Genomic DNA, 26,595 nt, shown 5'->3' with positions numbered 1-26,595 from the left:
GCCCCAGTTAAGATCATCAGCCACATGGATGCATTTAGTACCTGATGATGATGTTCCAGAAGAAGATGACATGACTGTATTTGAATAAATGTAGATTGTTGTACATGAAAAAATAAGACATCCCCTGAAAATATGCCCTAATGCACCGTTTGGAACAAAAATTAATATAAGACCTGGTCTTATTTCTGGGGAAACATGGTATATATTTATTGGTTCTTCGAAGAACTCCTGATCCTAAGAATCCCATAAAAAATCATTAACTTCTTTTCTCTGGTTTCTAAAAGCTTTCAGTTGCTAAGACAATTTTATTTTACCCCTTGATCTTTGCACCTTAATAAAAGGAAGACAATTTCTGTTTTCTGTAGAGTTTGAACATTAATGAAGATTGTTTTTTGTTACTACTACTTTAGGATGGTGGGAGAGTAGCTGTAAGCCACCCTATTATTTAACAGTGTAAACAATTACAGGCCTCAGACACCTGTTGGTTTTTAAAGCATGCTAATTTGGTGAGGAATTTAAAATTCTTAAACTATGTTGAGTATAATGGCGAATCCATGTGGTCTCACTGCACTTTAATACACGTGAGTCAGCAGCACAGCACAGCCTGTCCTCGTCACCCCATTCCCCGTGCCACCGTGGGAGAGCCCTGTGAGGTGCAGCTGTGTACCTGTTCCATGTACCACCCAGCTGTGTATTTCAATACTTAGAATCATCATTTTTGTCCTCGAACTGATGTATGTGGAGCCTTCACAATGCTTAGAAAAACTCGTGATTTAGTCTCAATTTACACAGAATGAGCAACTAATTCTTATTTACATGTACGTGTAAGATTTCAGCTGAAATCATTCTAAATCATTCAGAGTGAGAAATGGGTACATGGGTACTGATCGTACAGGTCAGAATTAGGACGAAAGAATTAATGTAAGTGGCAAAACAGAGGCACATCTGACTCTCACAGCTCATGTCTGTGTGTGTGTGTGTGTGTGTGTGTGTCCGTGTGTGTGTGTCTGTGTGTGTGTGTGTCCGTGTGTGTGTGTGTCTGTGTGTGTGTGTCTGTGTGTGTGTCTGTGTGTGTGTGTGTGTGTTCAGTTATGGGTGTGACATGTATTCTAGTGCATATATGTATTCCACGTGCTCCATATACACATATGTGCACATGTAAGATGTATTACACATATTTGTATGGTACATTTATGTCATTAAACCTCTCATATTGGGAAATTTGATCAACATTTAGGATGGGGGTGTGTGTGACATTTTTTCTGCTGAAAATCATAATTGTGTTGTGATAAATAAAAAAAATTGTAATAAATTAAAATCAGAGAATATGAATAATAGATAATGGAAATTTATGAAATTGTTTTGTCTCCCACAGGCAAGTTTCTTCTTGTCATAGAATTGTACCTTTGAAAGGCTTTTCCCTCAAATGGAGTCGGACATTAGAATTTTTATCTGCTTTATTTCTGTGACGGGGTGGCTGCCATTTTGAGTGTGATGAAAAAAGCCTGACTCTGTAGGTTTAGATTTACTATTGAAAATGGAACTATTTCATACAATTATAAAAGGTATTATGTGGTTGACTTCAGAAAAGAGTCCAACACAAAAGAAATTATCCTGCTCAAGAGTGAACCAGGGGTGGGGCTCCGAGGGGAGGCCCTTCTAGAAATGAAGCCATTCTGGAAACCCGCTCAGGTGGGAAGCGAGCTGAGAAGGGAGACTCAGGAACTTCACCCTTCAGCGGTCAGGTTTACATCTGCTGCTCATCTCCAATCACTCAAAGGTGTATTCGCTGATCCAGTGACTGCCGCCATAATCACATGATTAAATGCATGCGCCAAGCATGCTACATTGATACGTTGCTTTGCGACTGTCCTTACACATGGAAACCAACAGCTGAAAACAATGCTAACAAAAAGAAGCACAAAGCCAAACCTACTCTCTCTGATTGTTTTGGATCAGAATACTAGACGGGCACTTAAGCATTTTACATCACACTGATGAGAGAATGGGAGTGCATATTGTGTAAGATATATCTGGAAAACCTGCCACTTGAACACAACTCATCTTCCTTTGTATTATTTTAGTATATCAAGAACTGGAAATGTTTGTAAAATGACAGAAAAAAAACCACACCAAGGGGGATACAACAGTGAATTAAACATTAAAGGACATTCTTACCAAATTCCTTTGGCACCGTGATGGAATACAGGCACACTTGGCCAGCTGTGTAGTTACGAGGGTAGTTCGGTGACAAGACCACCCCTTCCGTCCCAGTGTACTGGCCTCCGCAGGGAGCTGAAAGTGAAACCAAGGTTCTGTGCTGAGCGACAACGTGGCATGTGACAGCTGGGACAGGGACGAGGAGCGCTAAGAAAATGCACAGCACGCCAGGTTTACTTCAAAACATAACAAAATATTGAAGTTAAAACCCTATTTTACACTGCTATCAAAAGTAAAAGAAAAAGAAAAAGGAAGATTCACCAGGTTAGACTAAAAGTAATTTAATTTAGCAGGAAGACAAAATACGAAGTCCTCAGTCAGACACGAAAAAATAATCATGAAAACAAATATAATAACAGGTTTTATAAAGACAAATTATTAAGTTAATTAAATCTCACCAAAAATTTCAGGTTGATATCAATCATTATATTGAGAGATACAAAGATTATTTCAGTTTCCTATTGGTTTTCTTTTTTTTTTTTAAAATTTATTGGGGTGACAATTGTTAGTAAAGTCACATAGATTTCAGGTGTACAATTCTGTATTACATCATATATAAATCCCATTGTGTGCTCACCAACCAGAGTCAGTTCTCCTTCCATCACCATATATTTGATCCCCTTACCCTCATCTTCCACCCCCCACGTCCCCCTTACCCTCTGGTAACCACTAAACTATTGTCTGTGTCTATGAGTTTTTGTTTCTCATTTGTTTGTCTTGTTCTTTTGTTTTTGGTTTATATACCACATATCAGTGAAATCATAGGGTTCTCTGCTTTTTCTGTCTGACTTATTTTGCTTAGCATTATACTCTCAAGATCCATCCATGTTGTCACAAATGTTCCTGTATCATCTTTTCTTACCACCGAATAGTATTCCATTGTGTATATATACCACAACTTCTTTATCCATTCATCTATTGAAGGACATTTTGGTTATTTCCATGTCTTGGCCACTGTAAACAAAGCTGAAATGAACATTGGAGCACCCGTGTCTTTATGTATAAATGTTTTCAGATTTTTTGGGTAGATACCCAGGAGAGGGATTGCTGAGTCATATGGTAATTCTATTCTTAGTTTTTTGAGGACCCTCCACACTGCCTTCCATAGCGGATGCACCAGTCTGCATTCCCACCAACAGTGTCTGAGGGTTCCTGTTTCCCCACAGCCTCTCCAACATTTGTGGCTGTTTGTCTTGTTGATGATAGCCATTCTGACTGGGGTGAGGTGATATCTCATTGTGGTTTTCATTTGCATTTCTCTGATGATTAGCGATGTTGAGCATTTTTTCACATGTCTATTGGCATTTGTATGTCCTCTTTGGAGAAATGTCTCTTCAGGTCCTCTGCCTATTTTACAATTGGGTTGTTTATTTTTTTGTTGTTGAGTTTCATGAGTTCCCTGTATATTTTGGATTTAGCCCTTTATCGGAGGCACTGTTTGCAAAAATCTCCCACTCAGTCGGTTGCCTCTTTATTTTGTTGATGGTTTCTTTTGCTGTGTAGAAGGTTTTAAGTTTCATATAGTCCCATTCATTTATTTCAGCTTTTACTTCCCTTGCCTTTGGAGTCAAATTCATAAAATGCTCTTTGAACCCAAGGTCCATAAGTTTAGTACCTATGTTTTCTTCTATGCAGTTTATTGTGTCAGGTCTTATGCTTAAGTCTTTGAGCCTATTGTTTTTATAATACCATGGGAGTAAAAGAAAGGATGTTTTCTTTTTAGTTTTTCTGTTTTTTTAACTTTTCATCTCCTAGATTCAGTTCAAGAATAACATGTATAGTTACTAATCTGTATGGGTCTCTTCCTGAAAATTTAATTTAAACCTGAAGGAACCCAAACTCGAAAGGGCAGATATGACGGTGGGTATTTGTATGGACGGTGTGTGTACGTGTGTGTATGTGTGTTTGTGTGTTGGGGTTTTATTTTCCCTCCGGTTTCAGTTATGAATAAACCCAGAAAATAAGGACTCTACAACTTGTATGTTTTATAAATTTCCCAAAGGAGCTAATATAATGTAAACATGTAGTTGTTCAGAATTTTTAATTAAATGGATCAACAGAAAGCACTGCTCCATAAAGTGGCATCACAATCATGGTTTAAACACAGAAATAAAACACTGTCTACAGCTGACAATTTCACTAAGTTCCTCATAAATTTACTTTTTATATATGTATTCTACTCTTTATATATGTATGTATTTATACATAATATGCATATATTTACTATATATTTAAAGGGATAATACATGTGTATTTCCCTTTTTATGTGTGTATATGTGTATATATACAAAGAGTAATTTACATACATAAAATATGATTTTCAAAACTTCAAATGTAAAAAATAAGAATAAATAGAGAAACAGGAGTTTTATATGACTTTTTTAATAATCTGAGATGGATAATGTTTTTTAAGCCCTTCCCAATCTATGAGATTATTGGACATTAATAAAGGGTATTAGTATTTTAAATATAATTACTATATGATGCAGTTCACATTAAATTTCTACGCAATTGAATATGTGTGTGTGTGTGTGTGTGTGTGTGTATTTTCAGGTGTACCGTGTATATCTAATCTGCAGCGTGATCATTGTGACAACCCCTGTGGAGGGCACCAGGCACACATTGTCATTCTTCCTGCACACAGCACATGGAGGCCCCCGGGCCCCGGGCCAGTTTTCTGCTTTTACACATCTTGTTAATAGCTGACTGGGAGCTGGACTGAATCTCAGCAGTTTCCCTTCAGCCTGAAATAGTGCAGTGGGCACTGCGCCATCCTGTGCCATAGGCAGGAGAGACATGGTTTGGTAACGAGACACCCACAGGATGGATGTCTCTGAATAATGGGATTTTTAAGCTGACATAATCGATCTTAGGACGGTCTCTGAGCCTCTGCAGATGATTATGATGATTCTGACTCCAACCTACTGAGAGCTTTGACGTTCATAAACAACATGGACGCATTATACAGCTGGGACCACAGCACACTCCCTTCCCCAAAAGGAGGCTCTCAGGCTCCTTTTGTTCTTACATACCCTCTGAAATTTTTAGTATTCATGGTCAAATATGTAAGACTAGGAAAACCTAGGCTGCAGAGTTTTTCATTGCAAGTTATTTTAGCTATTCCCTGATTTCCTCACTTCCTCTAGAAGCCACCTGGAGTTCTACCTGTGCCATGAACTCTGATAGATCCTGGCAAGACAGGGCTCCTTGGCTGAGAACCCCTCAGGGTCCTAAGACAAACTCAGAAACACAGAAGGAGCAGGACTCCAAGGGCATTGGGTTTGCTCATCGGTTTTAATGCTTCATGGGCTGTTTTTTTAAAGCTCCTGTTTGTTCAGTAGGTACCAGTAGCAACGTGAGCTGTCCTGAGGAAAAATGCATTCATTTTGGAGGCTCAGTGTCTCTATAGCGGTCCTTGAGTTCATTCTAAAATAACCTTGGCATCAACTTTTCTGCCACAGACCATGGGGTGTTACCATCTTCTTTTTAATGGGTAGCCTTCACAGAGTAAAGGGTAGAAGTCATGCGTCCAGAGCTGGAGGAGCTTTGGCTATGGAGACGCCTAGGAAACGGCCGACTGATTACAGCCGAGGACCCAGCAATGTCCCCTGTGCATTCCAGTCACTGCACCTCCCAAGGGCAACTGTGACACGACTCTTGTTCACTATTGGTGAGTTCTGTCGGTTCTCGAGGTTCGTCTTACCTTTAATAGGTGATTTTATTAATTTAACATCTATATAAGGAATGACAAACTATTCATATGTGGGGGAAAATGATACATTCATTTTAATATATGTGACATATGTGATCTATATACATGTTATATATATAATACATATGTATATATGTGAATATATATGTATATTAACATGTATTAATATATATTTATATATGTATCTATATAATATACATATGTCTATCTATATCTATATATCTATCAATCAGTCAACATATATATATAGAGAGAAAGGAGGGAGAGACAGAGAGACAGACAGACACAGAGAGTACACCGAGAGATTGTCAGTTAGTACCTCTTATATAGACCAGGCCTAAAACACACAAAAACAGAAGATAAAAATGCCCAATTCTCTAAGAAACATGAGAGAGGAAACTGAGAGGAAACATGAGAGAATGGCTAAGACCCTAGACACGTAAAGATGGAGGAAAGTCCAAAGCCTGTCCCAGCTTAGCTCTCTGAGCGATCCCAGCCACTGCCTGGAGCAATCTAGTGCTGAAGTGGGAAACGTTTTGGAAAGTGTGAGCTCACGTCCCAAAGGCAAGTCCCCACAGAAGGAAGGGAGCTTTTTGCACACGTACCACTGCACGAGGGCAAGTCGCGGTTCCAGGCGGGCTTTCCATCGGCGCCAATCACACACGTGATAGACGAGGGCTCCACAATCTTGTAGCCAGCGTCACACTGGTAAGTAACGGTGGAGCCAAGTTTGAAATCTGTTCCAATTCTTGTCCCATTCATAATATTTCCAGGGTCAAAACATGCTTCTCGTGGTTTCTCTGTAGAAGAAACGATTGCAAACTCCATGAGGGCAGAGATCTTAATTTGTTTGTTTGTTTGTTTGCTTATTATTTGAATGCCTAGAACATGGCCAGACATGTGAGAAATGCTCACAGTATATTTATTGATTGATTAATGACTAAGTTGCTAATTATCAAGCCAACAACTACGTATACTAGAAATAATTATCACATTAATAATTATAAAATTAATAATTAAATATAGAAAAATAGGAACTTTTTAAATAATAAAGTTATATTTCTTAGTTTTCAAACCACATTTTACTACAGAATTGATGTTGAATTACTTTCATCTTGGTAACAAAATTGCAGCATTATATTGTTAATGCATCTATCTTTTTTGGGTTTTTTTGACTTTGGATTTTAGCACTGAACCAAAGAAACTGATTATGGGAACCCTGAGGTTCGTTTTCTGACTTTTGTACTTAAACCACAGTGACGTGGACGCCAGTGCTCAGGGAGACCTGGCCGAGTCTGACTTCCCCAGAGGAGACTGGTTTCATCTGCTTCATTCACGTCAGACAAGCACTTTCTTGTGTAATAATAACACATGGGTTGAAAAGGTGCTATGGGGAGAAGGTCTGACTTCCACTCCCCTCACCGAGGCCCGGTGAACATGAAACTCTACAGAAAACGAGCTTTTACTGGTCAGTGAGAGTCCAACACCACATCTGGAATATACTGATTACCCAGCAATTCTGTCTTCATTGTAACAGCTGCTCAGGGAATTGTGGGCCTATTGTGTATCAGGCACTGTGTGCTGCATTGTAATCACTACACCCCAGCCAGGCAAGCATGGCACCTCGCCCATGTGAACACTGAGACACTGAAATCCAGAGAAGTTAAATAACTCAGAAAACACCCTGCAGAGACCTGTCCTACTGTGCACTCACTAACTGCGTATTTCCCCGAATACAAGCACAAAATTACCTTTGCTTCCTCTCAGTCTTGTTGCTATATAGTTAATTTCAGTCTCTTTACTGTTATAAATGTCCTATATCAACAGCCTTTTGGAAACACAGCTAAATGAATGCACACGTATTTATGCCACCGTGTTTCCCCCAAAATAAGACCTAGCCAAACCATCAGCTCTAATGTGTCTTTTGGAGCAAAAATTAATATAAGACCCGGTATTGTATTGTATTGTATTGTATTGTATTGTATTGTATTGTATTGTATTGTATTGTATTGTATTATACCCAGTCTTATTAAAATATTACATATTAAAATAAGACCTGGTCTTATATTAATTTTTGCTCCAAAAGAGCATTAGAGCTGATGGTCCGGCCAGGTCTATTTTCGGGAAACATGGTATTTGCAGTTTCCTCTCTGGCTTGCTCTTTATGCGTGGCCACGTCCCTCACTCCATTGGTTCCTTGTCACACCAGAAGCCTCTGGGGCCGCATTGTACAGATCTGCACGTGATCAATGCAGAAGCCGTCGGAAATGTTTGTCTTCATTTCTGAGCTGAAAATTCTAAAAACACTACTTGGCGTATGTAAGTTGTGTTATTAATGCCAACACAGACTCAAGGATAACCTGAGCAGATCAAATAAATACATTTCAGTTCTTTTTCTTTGGGTCTGACAGTCTTTCCCTGATGAAAGTTCACTCACGTCAATTCTTCCATCGGTTGTAGAAAACCCAGTGTTACTCAGGCACATAAGTATCTCTGGAAAGTACGAGTGGAAGACTGAACATCACTTTATTTTTTGGTTGTGGTCCCTGTTTACTTTCCTTTCTGCCTGTTGGGGACTGTCCAGCATGGGAGGGGCACTCTCCTGGTTGACCGCAGCAGACAGACAGAGAGGGTAAGGAGCAAACGCGCTCTGAAAACCCTTCCCCACACACGCCGTCCTCCTAGGAGTGGGGATACAGGTAGGAGAGGACAGAACCACGAGCTGAGTGGGCCCTGCAGGAAGGAAAAGGGGCCTACTTACTGCATTTATTCTCTATGTATCAGCATTAGCCAGAGACCTTTGGCATTTGTTGACTTTCTCTATTACAATAACCTTATACTATGTTATTTACATACTTGGGTTAAAATGCAACAGATGTAAGTAAATATCACATGTTATATATGGATACATGTTCCGTTTTAACCCATTTATAGAAATGTATGCAAATGTGTATACATGTTTATGTATAGTAACATATGTGCATATCATATAGTATAGTTATGCAAATTTATAATATAGAGAATTCTGTACAGTAATATGTTTATGTAAAACCTCTTTGCAGGCTCTCTATCTGACTATGGTTAGTCTCTCATCAGGACTCGTGTGTTATGTTGGGCCCAGGACTCACTAATAGCTTTATTGAGAACCTTTTTGGATATTTCAAAGGGTAGGTGACATTCTGAAAGTTCTTTGTAGCTGCCTTAAAGCCCACCCAGAGCATGCGACATCTGTTTTAGGCAAAACAGGAACAAACACACACAACTGCAGGCCCCAGAGGTTGTGCCATGTTGTGCCCTCCTCTGTCACCAGCAGAATGCACTGAGCATCTCGTGACAGAAGCACCAGGCTGGGGCGCATTTTTCCTTTTATCAAATAATGAGCAACTTTCCAGGCTATGCCTGTAGTACTGCCTGTTGCCTCGTCGGCCTTTGCGATCATTTTTTGTTATAAATCTCTTTAGCTTCCTTTACTGTTGGGTTGAATGTCACCTACATGACCTTCTGCCCTGTCGCTCATCTTGATTTCCGATGGCGAGACTGTGAAATCCCTCCCAATGAACTGCATCTAATCTTCTGGTTCCATTCGGCCAGCTGTCACTTCAGGATGTCTGGTGATAAATCACCAGTACGTTTCTGTATGTAATTTGTCACGTGCTAATGAGAGGACTTCATAACATGCTGTGGTTTGCTTGTTTGTGTCCACCCCACTAGAAGGTACCTCAGTATCTGTGCTGGAGGCCAGGGGTTGACCGCCACTGAGATCCTCACTCGGGAGGACTGCCGGCCCTTCCCCCTTCCATGCTGGACCAGGGCTGGCTCTGTGCTGCCTCCTGGTGAAGCGGGGCCTGGGCTCCTGGGTACAAGGCGCCAAGACTGTGGTCTCTTCCTGTCTGCTGCTGGTTTTACTCATTCACAGACTCCACGGGAGACCTTTTCAAACATTAAGACCTGTGGAGCCCATTTATACGGCTTTCTGGTTCCCAAAGAACCCGAAAAAAAGAGGCAGCTCTTTTTTCCCATCACCAGTCAGGCACTTCGGGCTATGTTTACTCACTCAACCAGTGACTCACTTTCTCTAAAAGGTTCTGGAGAACGCAGGGGCTAGCAGGCAATGATCAGTGCCATTCCTACATGTAGTAAGCTGTGTTCTGTCTTTTGGGGGGTTTCTGACTCATTCTGGAGTGCGCCCCACCACGCAGAAGGGCACCTCGGGGAGGCCTTCCTGAGACGCATGAGGACGAGGAAAGCGTCCCAGGGGCTCCCATTAGTTATTCCTGAACAGGGGCAGCCCAGCCAGGAGCCACCGAGGAGCCTCCACGTGCTGAGCCGTCTCGCTTTGTGTATTTTAATAACGATCAATCCATCTCTGGATTCTGCTGTTTGGGGGAAGATAGAGTAATTTTCTTCTTAAAACCATATGAATAGACCAGGTACAGGTCTATTGGAGAGCTAACAGATATGAAACATACATTTTACTTTATAATTCCAACAACTAATAACTAATTCAAAGTTTAAATAAAAATATGTACATATTCTCGTTATTTTTTTAGAAAGCATTCACTACTGTGCGTTGGTATTTTGTTCAGTCCCTTTCTCTGATTCTTTGTAAATTATTTTGCATTTTCTTTGTTCACAAGAGAAATGGATTTGAAAAATAAATATGTGTTTTTATGGACGCACCAGCAAAATGCTTACGTAGGTGTTTTTTGGTTTGTGTTTGTTTTCTCTGGATGTTAGTCACAGGGGACTCCCGAATGGAGTGGGTGACAAGGGTCTGGTGACCCAGCTCCTTATCCAACTGACACCTGGGGGAGGGAACAGGAGGGGACAGCAACAGACGTTTTACACTTGAAAATCCTGAGGTAAAAACTCAGCTGTTTGGATATCTTAAATGTAGTCATCCTGAAGGAACAGATTAGACGATATTAAAACACATCGTAAAGTAACGCTTACACGTATCACACCATCATTGCACAAATCCTAACTGAGTTTAAATGGCCACTTTGTTTCCTCTCAGCAGAGCGGGTGTGGATCCTTCTCCACTGGGCGGACGGGCTGCCTTCCCCAGCCCGATGGCCACGGTGGCACTGTGTGTGCCACACAGGCGCGCCTCCCGAGGGAGCGCTTACAGCTCGGGGCCACGGGCCCCACCCGCCTCCACACGGACTCGCGGCCACAGTACCTTTAAACTCGATGGCGAAGCCGGACAACCCCACGGAGGCATCGCTCCGAAACGCCAGGAACAGGCTGTTGCCGCTGCTCTCGATTCTGTCCGGGGCCTGGGAGCCCTGGAAACTGCCAATCAGGGGGCTGTTGGAGCCGTCGCCCTCATAGATGTGCAGGAAGTCATAGCTGGGCTCCATGTGGAAGCTGAGGGCAAAGGACACAGGGTGTCAGCACCTCATGCGCAGTCCTCCCAGCTCCGCGACTGGCAAGTGTCGACGCGCGGCCATTTCACTGCTTTAGGACCATTCAAATGCTGAATGTAATACAATCAAAATGTCCCCCTGGCAGTGCTTTAACAAATGCTGTTTCTGTTCTGCGTAATGGCTGTCACCTTCCCTTCAGTCGGCAGCATGTTTGGGTGACAGGGTGGAGAGTCAGGAGCTTTTACAGCTATGAGCATGTGCTGTTGCTTAAGTGGCTGCCGCGTGGCGGGAAACTGGAGCGATGAGATGTGAACAGAGGTAGCTCCCTACATTGCCCGGCGTTCTGAGGGAGGCAGCACGCGGGGACGCCATTAGCACGCACACCCCTGGAGCTGCACCAGGCCACCCTGGGTTATGTCAAGGCCGCACTCACCACTGTGAGGTCCCTGAATACAGCCGTCCCTACTTATCCACGAGGGACACATTCCACGACCCCCAGTGGATTCCTGAAACCACAATTACTGCCAAACCTTATATAGACTCTTTTTCCTATATATACGTACCCAGGAGCAAGCTTAAGAGAATAGCAACAACCACGAATAACGGAAAAGAACAACTTTAACACTACACTGTAATAAACGTTATGGGAATGGGGTCTCTCTCTGTAAGAACCAATCCGATCACCGAGATGGCTACTGTGTGACTCACAGGCAGGGGTGGTCTGGTCTACAGTGTGGTGACACTGGACAAAGGGACAAGTCACATCCTGGGCGGGTGGGATGGGCCAGGGCAAGAAGCTTCACCACACTAATCAGAGAGATGAGCAACTTAAACCTTATGTATTGTTTATTTCTGGAATTTTCCATTTAATTTTGTACACCTGTTTACTGAAACTGCAGAAATCCAAACCACGGGTAAGAGGCACTGCTATATATTTACTGAAGGGAGTCCTGGAGGGGTTCTCAGTCTGTTTATCTGACAGGTTCCCTGAAATTAGAAATCAAGGCGTCACAGACTGAACTGACTAAGTATAAAGCACCAACAGAAATTGTAAGAGCAAACAGAGTTTGGTTGGAACAGTAATTTTATCTGGAATCCTTTGCAGGGATCTTATGGCTCCTGGTCATGCTACACCCGGATAACTGGCAGAGCTAAGGATGTATTACTATAGATTATTACTGAACACTAGAAATACACTGAAAATAAAAAAAGAACATGTTCTGACTGTCCCAGGATAACCCCTCCCTGATCCAGCAAACTCAAGTTGCTCATGTCTTAGAAGAAGCGACAGGTGTGTGATTTTTCCTGTGACACTACGTCAGCTAATGATTCATAAAATCTCAGAATGGAATGAAACGTAAAGGTTTTCTAGTTCAACCTTTTTCCAGAGACACTTACAAAATGAAGTGGAAAATATTTACGCAAACGCCCTTCTACACAACAGGATGTACTTTGGGAGCCTTGATACCGAGTCATTGAGACACAGTGGAGGGTAAGGAACCGCAACCACAAGGCTCCACATTCCCTAAAAGGCTTTCACTGTCCATTTACCTTTAATCTCCTGGTTTTAAGGAAAACACTGCTAGAATTAAGCATTAACAAAAACCACAAAGATATCCCAAAATATGGCCAGCAGTTCACTGGCTTTCTCTCATAGCTGAGGGCGTAATCAAATGTTCATCACTTGGTAAATGTACGGCAGTTTGAGTAAGTTCAGGAAATTATGGCCGATCAGACTGCTTAAAATTCGGAATCATAGACGTTTAAAATGATCCTGACTCAGATCGCATCGGGAGGAGGAAGTGAAAGGAGGGCATGGGACCCGGCCTGGGACACAGAAGGAAACATTGCAAGAAAAGGAAACTTGCGCAACTGGCAGATAAATCAATGTAATTAGGCCACAATCCTGGGACGTCTATACACCCACTTTTCTATCACTTCAAGTAGTTCAAACATCAGAATATTAAATAGGAAAAGACCTTGAAGTATTAAAAAACAATTATCATATTCCAGATTTTCATAATATGATAGTTCTGTAGAATTTATTTCTATAAAATAATCATAATATTTGAACTTTCCTCACTGCAAAAAGAAAGCAGCAAAACCCACAAATATGTGGAGATTAAACAACATGCTTTTAAAGAATGACTGGGTCAAAGAAGAAGTATTTGAATTTTTCTCATCTAGCTTGGCAAAAAGGAGATAGCAATTTTTTAAAGACAAGTGTCTAGTCCTTCAGGCTTTACAGCAACCCAATGAGGGGGCGCTTCCACTTCCAAAGTTCTGACAAGTCACACCCGTGTTAATGATAACAAGAGCAGCCTCTGGGAACGTCGGACAAGATGCACTGTGGAAATGAATTACTATCACACATTTAGAGAAATATGACACACTGATGAGAAATCACATTGAGGAAATCTATGTCACTTTTGATTACTCTTTAAATAGTCTGTAAATTAAGCTTTCTCATGGGGAAACAGTGAGCACAACATAGTATTTAGAGGAAATCTGGCCTCATCACGTGCCTCCTCACACAGGGAGAAAGCTCCCAGCAAAAGATCGTCTTTCCATTCTGTCATGTTGCAGCCCGATACAACATCTATCAGACACAGAGCTAGGCTTTGCGAGACGTAAAACGGGAGATTCCAGGAAGGGCTAACGAGTAATTGTTAGGATGATATTTACATCCTACTAAAAGAAGGTGCTCGACAAGACAAGAGATGGTACCTTTTGAACATCAAGGCGATCACGAAGTCGGGGTTCACTTTTATTCTCCAGTCGCACTCTTTCCCGGGGGGGTATGGCTGCGGGTAGTTAGGCGATAAAATAACGCCGGCTGGGCCCGTCAGATTTCCTCCACAGGCAGCTGTCATAGGGGAGGGATGTTTAGGAGAGAGAAGGACGCTGGTCAGTGTGGAAGGATTCTGATTAGTCCCCAGAATCCATCAAAGGAACTACACGCTGGGTTATGAAACAATTATCCAGGAGACATTTTAAGACCCTGTACAGTTTTCACATAACTGTTAACACATTTTCTGTAATGCCCCACCCCATTTGCAGGGAGGATTTTCAAACTGCTGACAAATGAAATTTACTTCCTATAATTTTTATATTTTGCCCCGTGAAAGTGTGCAGATGACCTTAACCCCCCACATTCCTGTAATACACACAATACATTCCCAAATATAAAATTTGGGCTGCAAAACAAATCCCCGTCAGCATGATCTTACAGCCCTGTTTATTCTTTTCTCATTTCTCATGGTTCTCAGGGTCTTTGCTTGCTAACTCCAGAAAGCAGGCTTCATGCTTACAGCGGTCACCCACGTGTGGCTCACTGTCACATGTCTAAGGCCCAGCTTTGGTCACAGTGCTCAGTATACTTGTATCAGAAAGCAGCATTGTAGGGGCTGATGATAAGGTGAGCTTGGTTTGGCAGGCATCACACTTTCACGAAATGTGCTTCCATTTATATTAGTGCTGCCACGATTGTGTACTTCAGCGTCCTCAACAGGCAAGCCACGTGTGTTCTTGAACCCGAAACTGTTTAGGGTTGTTTCATGCACTAAATTTCTGTTCAAGCTTCCATCATGTGGGAAGTGCTATGACCTGTAGTCACACAGCAACCTAGCAGTCTGCCTCCTCCAATCTTTCCTTAGGGAAAGGTGACCCTCTGGGATTGTCCCTCATTGGGGTTGAGTTTATGCTACTCTAAGTCTCCATGTTTGGTCCTTGTAAGCAGGGTCTGCAGTCAAAGACGGGTAAGATTTCTCACAGGAGAAACAACCTAAGCCAGTCGGGACCCCTCTAGGACCCCCATGAGCTAATGTGAAGTTAGGAGGTAGCTGTGCCCCTCCTTCTGAGAAGCTGCTGACGCATGCCTCAACTATTGTCCTTTACCCTCAGGTGTAATGGACCCATTAGAACAATAGCATCTCGCCCCTCCTGTTTGGATTATGGGATAATCTTATCTTGTGAGACTTGTTCCCCCTGGGATTGTATGCACCACACCTTGGTCATTTGGGGGATGGTATGCATGGTTGCTTTGGGACAATTATGGGCTTTGGAATGAATGATTATTGTGAGGTGTAAGAGTTTCGCAGACCCTGCCCTTAATCATGTGATTTCTATTGTGAAAAATCAATAAATACCCACGGTTTGGGGCTCCAGTCCCTTGAGGCTGTGAGTCCCTTGGTCCTCTGTGATTTAACTATATTTGAGTCTCTGTCTCTTTATGACAGTTTAACCCTCGCCGCCTCCCTCGCCTTCCCACGGCTTGTGTTGTGCAGGACGCAACAATGACCCTACAAGATTCGTAAGTATGCACCTTCTGGATACACTCATAAGTATGCACCTTCTGGATACACTCATGAGTGTACACCTTCTGGACACACATGTGAGTATAGCAGGCTGGGCATTCCTCACATCAAATGCTATGGCTTGTCGCCAAGTTGTTTTTAAAACATCACCCCAAATAGATTACACTAGTCTCTCAAACTATGTAGCTTCTTTCATATGATTGATCATATATGCATTTAGGAAAAAACGTAAGTAGAAAAGGAAATACACTAATGGGTCATCTTCTTCCACACACACACAAAATGACTTTTTGTAAATGCGTCACAATTTTCTGTGCTGGACATATATTTGAATACTTACTTAACCTTCCTGAAAAGTTAATTTTCGTAAGAAGAACCATAACAAATGCCAGAAGTTTTTGTCATAATCAGTCTCATCAAAGGAAAACTGAATAATATCACAGGAAATCTTTATAATAAATTCTCCAGGTATATGCTTGAGAGTAAGATGATGCAACTTTCACAAAAAATGACTAAAACCCCATGTCCCCTAGGACACAGTTTAATTTTGATAACTAGGTGGAAAGGACTATATAGTGGTTCCTCAAGGGACGCCGCCTGTCCCAGAAGCCACCCCCAACTGGGTGGGTACAAGGGATGAGGACAAATGAGGCAGCTGGTGCCCAGGTGGGGAAAGAAGGTACCCAAGGCTCTGAGGAGCTCTACTGCGTGCAGGTTTAGAAAGATGGAAAATGACAGATTCGGGGCACTGGCTACAGGGTGCTACCAGCAGGAAGAGTTCAAGGATGAGACTCAAATATTGATTTAAATGAAACAAAGAAGAGATCTTGTCTATTCGCCCAGATCCTAGGAGGCATTTTCCAATGAGGCTGTTGAAAAGCTTCAAGTGGAATTCAGCAGCCGTGTCTTGCTGGCTTTGTTCTCTCTGTTGGTCGTCTACTCTTCATTTTAACTTCGTTAGCTTTTAATTGCAGACCTTGCAAAATATTTTGGATAGGATTAGAATTTAGTATAAAATTCAAGTCAGACACTCTGGAAAATTCTCCAGAGGGAATGGACATAGAGATGCAATTCATATCAACCCACTATCCCTCATTCGAAATGCGTGGGGTCCTTTCCTGATATGTACGCTAAGACTTTCATCAAGTTGGAGGTGCTACTCTGTAATGAAGCACATGAGTGTTTCTGCATCAAAACCTTTCAAATTTCACACCATTAAATGGGAACAATAGTCTGGAAATAGCCACCTTGTAGATCAGGGCAGGATGTTGCCACCAAATGAAGATCTGCAAACTTAGGATAATTTTTGATTTTCAGATCTTTTTAGAGTCTGGACTTGCAGAAAGGGGATTGTAGGTTACATGAGAAAATTAAAACTATGCAGATTTTTGAGGGACAGTTTACTCAGAATTAGAAGGTAGTGAGTGTCCTCTGGTCTGGAGAATCGCTCTTTTCAGACTCAGCTGAAAACACCCAAAGGAGGTGCCTCCAGCCTCGGAGTCCTTTGGGAAGTGAAAAAAGTGAAAAAAGTGAAAAAAGTGAGGTGTCCAAGCAAACAAGAAAAATGAGCAAATGACAAGTTGTTGAAAATATGAGTGACATACAAACAGGTCAGAGAGAGGTTAAGAGATTTTACAAAAATGTGAGGGAGAGAACGGCAAATATGAGGGAAAACTTCATTAATAATGAAAGGGAAAAAAGAAGTTAGCAGGCCACCAATCAGGAAAGAACAAATTCAAAAGGCCAAAAAGAATATTAAATTAATAAGAGTTGAAACTCAATATTAACTTAAAATGACACTTAAAACACCAAAGAATCATGGATTTCTGCCCATATTGAATTATGAGATTAAGAAATGTCATCTGTATGTGTTTTCTCTTGGTTGGGGGAATAAACACACATGCTGATGGAAATGTCAGTGGTACAAACTTTCGGAAGAGTTTAGCAAATGTTTTTAAAGTCCTAGAAATACACAAGTTTGTAGAAATATGTCATTCATAAGTCATGGATGTGTTTTCCAACAAGAGTGTCCGCTGCCCCAAACTCCTAAAGGGAAATGGTTGGCACAACCTAATTATACGACAAGAAGGGGTCAGTAGACTCGACGTACGTCCATCCAAACAGAGAGACTGTGCAGACAGGAAACCCACTGGTATTAGGCTGGTGCAAAAGTAATTGAGGTTTTTGCCATTATTTTTAACTTTTTAGGCCGCAATTATTTTTGCACCAATCTAATAGGAATTACATAAAAACACAGAAAGATACTCATTCTGCACTGAGAAGGAAACAGTGCTGTTTACAAAATAATAAGCAGGATGCTATCATTTTAAAACATTTAGAGAAAGTAATTCCGAAGTTTACTCGTGCATGTTTATGTTAATAATAATTGCCTCCAGGTAAAAAGATGTCAGTGTTTATCTACTCTTTTTATAAAAGTTCTGCAGTAAACATGCATTTTTTTTAATAAGGAAAAAGCTAATAAAACATTAAATTAAAAGTGTCTCCAGTAAGCAGAATAGAATTTATGTGAGTGCTGAGTCATGATCAGCTGAGGCCCTAACAGAGAACTGAGCTTCATTTCTGGGGGTGTGGGGGAATGTGTGTGTGTGTGTGTGTGTGTATACATATAGTTATAGTTATAGTTATATTTACAATATAATGAAAAGATGACGTTCACTTATTCCCAAATATCCCATTTTTTCTCTGACACATACTTCCGTGTGTTGGTCTGGTTGCCAACATAGCTGATATACTTAACTGCCTGCAAGTAATGTTCGCTTGTTCTTGCTACTGATACTCAAGGCACATGAAGTTTTACCCTCTTTGCTGAGGACGAGATTACCGAGTCACTAGTTAAAATTAGGTGACCAAGAGATGAACCAGCAAAACACTACAGAATCATTGAAAAGATGATCCAGTTTTACGATTAAGTATTTAAATTAATGTCAACTGAAAATTTTTTAGAGATCAACTGCTAGTTGCATTGCTTTTGAATGTACTTCCCCATAAGCTTACAATCATGCAAAAAGGAGAATAAATAGTGCCTTTCCTACTTTAAAAACAGGCCAATGGTTTTAAATGATCAGTGCATTGAAAGGTAATTACTCCACTTTAGAAAAGAAACATGTAGAAATCTGTGGTGTCATCTGATGACTCAGCCTGAAATAAAGTGCATGACTTGCTCACACCAGTTAGGAACTGCAAACGCAGCAGAAAGCAGTGAAGAAACCCCCACAGCTCAGGAGCCAGCGCTCACACCCATCCATCTCCAGATTGCAGTAAGGGCTCCTGAGGAGATGGGAGCTGGGCAGGACCAGGCGCCCTCCACTGCACTTACGTGACAACCACAATCATTTAAAGGCACAAATCCCCGTCAAGGTCGCCCTATGCAAAATGGCTCATTACCACATAGCATTTCCTTACCACTTTCTCTCTTCACAGACTAATTACATTTTATATTTTTCAAACAGATTATAAAGAGCTACAAATGGAACTGTGACAGTTCATTAAAATAATAAAGTTTAGTAGAGTTTCTTTTAAAAATTAAGATGAAATACTCTAAGTAGGTATTTATGGTAAAATATTTAATTGAATGCACAGTCTGCATGTAATTCCTCTTTTGTATAAAAACATGCATTCCCCTAAAACCATGTTTGTGATAGAGTATCTTGGATGGTTATTTAAACTAAAGTCTGCAAAACCAATTGTCATCCTTTTAATAAGGTCAAACTATACAACTTCTCGTGAATTTCAAAAACAACTTTCTCCTTTTGTCTTCATTTTGACAAAAGCAGTATAATTTCTAGTTTTCAGAATTCTATTAAAATGTAGGGATATTATAGAAAAACCATCTCAAAAGAGAAAGTACTTTTTACTGAGTAGGTTATGCCTAAGGGCAAGTTTCCATATTAAACATGAGAATAGCACTGGTAATATTATGCATTTTCAGCCACCTAGAATTTTAAATTACAGTGATTTGATGGATCCATATTGTTACAAGATTGGTGAAGGGTAGGAAGTGTTAGATAAATGTCAATTACTGTATGTTAAGTGAACTCTTTTATTGTATCTAATAAAACGAAGTTTACAATAATATTTCAATAAAGCCTCAGAGAACCAGAGGGCATGTAAGAAATCCTTAAGAACTAGTCTTGAAGAAATAGAGCGTTTACAGAGCGATTTTAATGACAACATGCATTCTTCCCTAAATATGGACTTTCTATTTTCTGTTGCACATTACCTATGCAGGTAGGCGGGTCTGGTTGCCAGAAGAATCGGTTATTCAGTTGCACACATGTGATTTTAGCTTGTCCTTGGAGCTGATAGCCAGGGTCACACTGGAAGGTGACAGTATCTCCAGGCTCTCTGCTGTCACCGTAGCGCGTGCCATTCTGAGGCATGCCTGGGTCATTGCAGGTGGAAGCGACTGATGCTGAAAAGACAAGAGGCCAGCAGGTCATGTGATGGGGACCACAGCAGGTCACTACCTGGCTGCAGGTGTTCACGTATGTTCACATAGCAACACAGGAAGAGATTCTGTTTTCCCAAGGATACACTCGGTAATAAGCACCGTGATTATGCTTACCTGGAACAGATTCCAGCAAAACCTTGGTGAAAATGCAACCGATCGTGGAATATATTAAGAAGCTGCACCACGGTGAGGTTAGAACACACACACACACACACACACACACACACACACACACACACACAGTTTCCCGCCTGATTTTCTCGTTACCAATATCTTAATGAAAACACACACACAGTTTCAATGACTTAACTGCAGTGCCTCCATCTCAATGAGGCAGGGCAGGGTTCCTCCAGGGCTGTGCCTTCAAAGGCGCCGACCAGCTGAGCTGACCAGCTGCCTTGATGTTCTGATACAAGCCGCACAGAGGCCCCAGGTCAGCGCTAACGGGAGCCATAGGTCCCCGGGGGCCACCGCCTTTGCAAAGTATGAATAACCCCTGTCACTCCAAAGAGAGGTCTCACTCGGAAATAAATTATGTGGTCACCCGAATGTTAACAGAAGCTCTGGAAACGGTGCCATTGTTGTCAACAAAAGTATGAGGAATTTCAAGTCAGGTTAATGGAGGCCAGCGTTCCCAAATGAGCTGGTTAGAGCGCTTCTGGGGGACGGCAGGCCATGGGAACTTGAGGCTGCAGCCATCATGTGGAAAGCACGATGCTCCTAAAGTCAGGTCACACAGGCAGGTGCCAACCCTGTGTGCGCCCCACCAGGGAAGACACTGATTCACCAGATTCTGTGCCAGAATTCTGAGTCCCACCGTCACTCTGAAACATCATGGCTGGACAAGTGGCGGTGCTTCCCTCCAATCCCTGTAACTGCCACATGTCACACTGTGTGGTGCTAAACGTTCGGAACATACACAGGGGAGTCCAAAGCTGAGACACCTGTTTTGCGTTTTTCCATGTCCCTTTCAACTAGAAGAGTGAGTGCTCCCTTCCTCCTCACTGCCGCAGGGACTGTGAGGGAAGTTCACTTTCTCTGTGCAGGTGCTTGGGGCAGAAATGCCCTGATGTACCAGAGAGAGGAAAAGGGGTTGGCGCCTTACCCCCAGGCGCCATCACGCAGTCTGTTCTAATATCGGCAGACTTACAGTTATGTGCAGGCTTTGCTTTTTGGGTTTTGAGTTTTCTGTTTTGCTTGGGAAATTCGGGGGCAATGTTATGTTTCCCAGATAGAAGACATTTGTTTATATGAAACGTGAGGAGGCACAAACAAAGAACAAGACCCGCTCTGGGCTCTGAGGGATTCTTACCTAATAGGGGAGGCGGAGATAAAGTGTACAGGGCAACGGGAAGCCTGCGACTTGCAGATTAGTGGATCAACTTCCTAAGAGAAAGCTCTCACCGCCCCCACAACTTGGTGGCTAGTCGGACCTGCCGCAAACCCCAGCCCAGACCAACTGGCCTCCAGTCATGCAATTTCACTGCCCATCAGCCCACCCATCAGTACAAACGGAAACGTTTTCTGGTTTATTATGACTGTTGTGAAAACGCTGTGTGGGCACCTGCCAGTCTGTCCCTCTCCCTCCTCGTCTCTAAGCTGACTGACTGCAGAGACTGTCTTCACCACACCATCTTTTCCTCCAATTAGTTTTTATTATATATTGAAATATATACCCCTGTATACCGATGACACAATAAAAGCAATAAAAAAAATATCTGTGACATTGCTCAGATTGGAGAACAATATTATAATACGGCAATGTTATCAATACAGTGCACCCCTCCCCCCATTCGGGAGGAAATCACTGTTGAGAATTTCATGTTTACCATTCCCTTGCTTTTCTCAGTGGTAACCGTGAATGGATACATTCCATCAGCAGCCACATGTCGCCCCCCATTTTGAATTTATATAAGTAAAATCGTGTATCACAGATTCTTCTGTGACTTTTTTTCCTCAGTATTATGTTTCTGAGTAATCCACATTTAGGCATGATGTCTGGTCTGTTCATTTTCAGTGCTGTATAGTTTTCCACTTCATGAATGTACCATGATTTATCCCTTCTCCTCCTGGTGGGTACTTGGGTCATTTTCACCTTTTGCTCTTACATAGAATGCTCCTATGAAAATCCCTGTATGTTTTCCAGGCATACATTTGCTCTATTTGTGCTCAGATACTTTAGGAATATCACTGCTAAACAGCACGTAGCTGGATTTTTTTCTTAATTCAATCAAAGAATCTTTTAATTGGATGATTTAGTCTCCTTATATGTTTCTATCTCCTTTATATTTTTTTCTCCTTATATTTATTGTGGGATATTTTTTCTGCATGTCGATTTATCTTGGCCACCTTATCCTGTGCTTTCTGTGAGTCTCCTTTTTTCCTACCTTTGTTGCCTTTATTTGTATGGATTCATTTAATTTCCTCATTCTCCTAGTGTGTGCTTAGTATATTCTTACACTACTCTCCAAACCCTAAACACTTTGATTTTGATCATTCTTTCTCTATTTATGTGTTATTGCTGTCAAGTATCTTAGTTGATTTTTAAAAATCTTAAAATAGACATTGTCATCATTACTTAGTTTTTAAACCCTATAAATATTTTTATAGGTTTATACAGCTGATTACTATTTATATTTTCTATATATTTACCAATGTGTTTGCTTACTATTCTTTTTTCATCTCAGACCCTTCATCTGGTCTAATTCTCCTATTTCTTAAACACACATACTTTTGCAAATTGCCTTCAGTGGAGATGTGTGATGGTTCAGATGGATCATCATCTAAATGATGATCATTTGGAAAATACTCATTCCCGCCTCTTCTTCCTAATGGATGGAAGGTGCCTCTGGTTGACGTGGGCTTGGTCACATGAATTCCTTTGCTCAGGGACATCCCAGCAGATGTAACCAGGCACAGGCTGGTGGTTCCCAGGGTGACCCGCTTCCCTTTCTGCTCTAACCGTGGAAAGATACATCACTGTCTTAGAACAATGACAAATCACGTGCCGTCAGCCTGCACACCGGAATCCTAAGTGGGGCTACTCCTTAATTTAAAACCAGGTCTGGTGCAGACATGCAGCCTGAAGTTGAGTTGCTCCCGCTGACACACAGGTGTTGAAGTGTTGGGGTTTGTTATGCAGTGGCAGCTGACTGATACACGTGGTGGTCAACTGTCCCAAGCTGTAAGCTTTATCCAAAAATATCTTCAGTTCTTTAAAATATTTTCAATTCTCCCTTAATTACACAAGATATTTGTACTGAGCTCACAGGTCAGGGTCATTAGCCATTGTTGTTTTCCTGTCAATGCCATTAAGAAATTCTTCCCGTTCTTCTGGCTTCCAGTTGTCTTCCTTCATCTCACAGTCAGAACCTGCTGTAAGACCCTCATTCTGTCTTTGGTTGTCTAAAGTTCCACAACATAATGCCAATGTATGCATTCTCCTTTATTCCTAAAGGAAATCAAAGTCCCACAATAATTTATCTATGTATACATTTCCTTTTAACCCTGCTTGAGACTCACTGAACTTCCGAATTGAGGATGAGCCATTATCTTAGTGAATATCTCTTCCCTCCTACCGTGTTTCCCCGAAAATAAGACCTAGCTGGACCATCAGCTCTAATGCGTCCTTTGGAGCAAAAATTAATATAAGACCCGGTATTATGTTATATATTATATTATATTATATTATATTATATTATATTATATTATATTATATTATATTATATTATATTATACTGGATCTTATATTGTAGTAAAATAAGACTGGGTCTTATATTAATTTTTACTCCCAAAGACTCATTAGAACTGATGGTCCAGCTAGGTCTCATTTTCGGGGAAACACGATATTAATTATGCTCTCTCCTCTGGAGCTAAAATTTGATAAATGTGTGTCCTCCATGTCTCTTAACAGTCCGTTCACTTCTTAAGGTTTTGCTTTTCACTTTGTTCTGGCTTCTGGGTACATTTCTAGACTGTCCTTCTTTCTGAGTCTGTCTTCGTCTGGATCTAATTATTGTTTTAACACGTCATTGAGTTTTAAACGTCTCTTCACGGTGCCTTTTTGGTGTTGTTTTGCTCACATAAGCAGCCATCCATGCAGTATACTATTACCTACTCATATTTATAATCTCTTTTATTTTTTAAATCCTTACAGTCTGATCTGACACTATTAGGTTGGTGCAAAAGCAATTGTGGTTTTTGCAATTATTTTTAACCTTTTAGGCTGCAATGACTTTTGCACCAACCTAACAGATCTACTATCTCATGGAAACGAAGGAATTTCGAGTCTCGAATCTGCACTTCTGCTCTTGGAACTTCACCTGTAGAAATTCTCTGCAATCTGCTTTGAAGGTGTGTTCATGCAGAGGGGTCACATATGACGTCACCATGTGCCTGGGACACTGGAAAGCTCCTACCTCCTTAAAGTAAATCCTCAGCTTGAGGCATTGGGGACACAGACGGCGTGTGGTTGTGAGTTCTGAACACCTATATTTACATCTATGTGTACACCTATATCACATTTATGTTGATATCTGTACCTATATCTATGCCACTTCTCCATCTCTAATCTATCTCTGTCTCTGTATCATCTACAGCTATACCTATTTTTACAGCTATGCCTATCCCTATCTTTGTTTATCTATCTATCTATCTACTTGCCCTCATGCTGAGTGTAGAACCCCCTTTGGAGTTCTGGCTGTGAAAGAGGGTATCCAATTATATTTCCAATATTGGAAAGGTCTCAGACTTTGCTTCTTGTTTCTCAGCCCACGGGACTCTCAAAATGGAAGCTCAATGTCACCAGGGATCAAACAGCCAGATGCTTTCAGGACAAAGACAACTTCTGAGCTTTACAACATTTTCACATTATTTGGCTACTCTGAGGATTCCTCATTTTCTTGCAGACTCAGTGATACATTTTAAAAGGCTAAAACCAGTTTTATCCAGTACTTTTAACGTATTTTCAGCGGTTACATTTTCAAAGTACTTACCTTCCTGTAACACTGAACACTGAAGCCTCCCAATTACCATATATTTTAACAGCCAGCTGTCTGGAATGTCACACCTGTCATCATCTCGTATGATTATTAGTGCTTTGAGGAGGCGGGTTACTTGAAATCAGAGTTCTCAGTACACATCAAGAAGAAAGGAAGAGTTTGGGCTTCAGAGTAGGATTTTCAATGGGGAGAGAGCAGGAACGGCCATATCAGAGTCACGGAAGGAGATCTTTCTAGTTTCCCGATTCCCTCCCATCAGTTGCTAAAGTCAGAAGACAGGCCAGAAAGTGAGCACATCGCCCCACAAGAAGATGGGTAGAGCCGTGGGATGAGGAATGAAGGGCAGACTTGAGGACGCAAAGCTGACAGGACACAAAGCTGATCAGCATAGGAAGACGTACCTTCTCATAACGCAGAACAGCAGCTAAGAATTCAGGCAGCAGACTCGTAACCGCAGCGGCCATCATCCAGGCAGCGCAATGGCACTCGTCCTGAACTTGTATCTTACAAGCAACCTTGAGTTAACTTTTTGAATCATGTCCCTAAGAATCTAAGATCCATCTCTGCTCTACCTTCACTGAGATTTCTCTGAGCTTCAGACAAAAATCATACGCAAATCCTATCATGCATTTATAATCTTGTCCTGAATTTCACATCCTCAAAAGAAACGTCATCCTTTCCTCAAACGCGCGTGCACACATGTGGATACACACTCACTTCCAGTGGTTGTTTCTGCCACAGTTTAAATCACATTAAAATAAGTATAAAATATAGTATTAAAACAGCGAGTTAATTGTGAAATTATTTAGTGATTATGTAGTAATATTCACCGTAAATATTCATAGTAATATGCAAGCAATAAAATAAGTATATAGTATTAATTTAACAACGAAAATTTAGAAGAAAAGCCAAAAAGATCGGGGCTGAGAGTATTATTGTAAATTTTAAAACAAGAAATGTTTCTATTATTTTTCTTTCCAAATTTTTATTCAACATTCATTAGAAGCAGACACATTACCCAGTAAAGGAGCATCACGCAAAGGTACACTGATTCTGTGCAGACTTCCAACAGACATACCAGCCTTACAAAAATGGGTATCTTATAGAGGATTTCTGAGAGCTATTAGTTGGTGTCCAGCCAAACAAAATACCATATACTCCAGCTCTCGCTTACAGATTCCACTGGCGCATTAGGGACAAAAGACTCAGAGAAGTCCCACAATAAAAATAATACCTCCCTTTCTTAAAATAGTTTAATCTAGCGTATCCTAAATTTATACAATCATAAGAGCACATTTTTCCCAATAAATCTCTTAAACTTTTTCCACACAAAGACCCAAAGACTGTCAGTACATGAAATGCTGACCGGTTCTGGTGGTGACATATCCTTTCATCGCACGTGATTTTATTGGTTTGTTTGTTTTGGATGGTCTGATTTTTGAAAGTCCATTTTTACTTTGAGACCAAACTTTCATGTGGAATATCTGTAGTGATAACAACACACTGC

General features: G+C 41.2%; 1 protein-coding gene across 4 annotated transcripts in view; it reads right to left on the bottom strand.

Moving 5' to 3' along the window:
- CSMD1 (CUB and Sushi multiple domains 1) overlaps positions 1-26,595 on the bottom strand; it is a 1,600,646-nt gene that overhangs the window by 191,464 nt on the left and 1,382,587 nt on the right. For all 4 annotated transcript variants that reach the window (XM_081046432.1, XM_081046429.1, XM_081046430.1 and 1 more), the window contains 5 exons: positions 19,858-20,049; positions 14,029-14,167; positions 11,115-11,302; positions 6,538-6,732; positions 2,179-2,295 (listed from right to left, as the gene is read on the bottom strand). In XM_081046432.1, the coding sequence (XP_080902558.1) occupies positions 2,179-2,295; positions 6,538-6,732; positions 11,115-11,302; positions 14,029-14,167; positions 19,858-20,049 (831 nt within the window). The remainder of the gene's footprint in view (positions 1-2,178; positions 2,296-6,537; positions 6,733-11,114; positions 11,303-14,028; positions 14,168-19,857; positions 20,050-26,595) is intronic.

This window comes from Rhinolophus hipposideros, assembly GCF_964194185.1.
Source record: "Rhinolophus hipposideros genome assembly, chromosome: 4".
NCBI classification, from domain to species: Eukaryota; Metazoa; Chordata; class Mammalia; order Chiroptera; family Rhinolophidae; genus Rhinolophus; species Rhinolophus hipposideros.
Note: the sequence above shows the minus strand (reverse complement) of the source record. Positions and strands in the feature narration are given on the sequence as shown.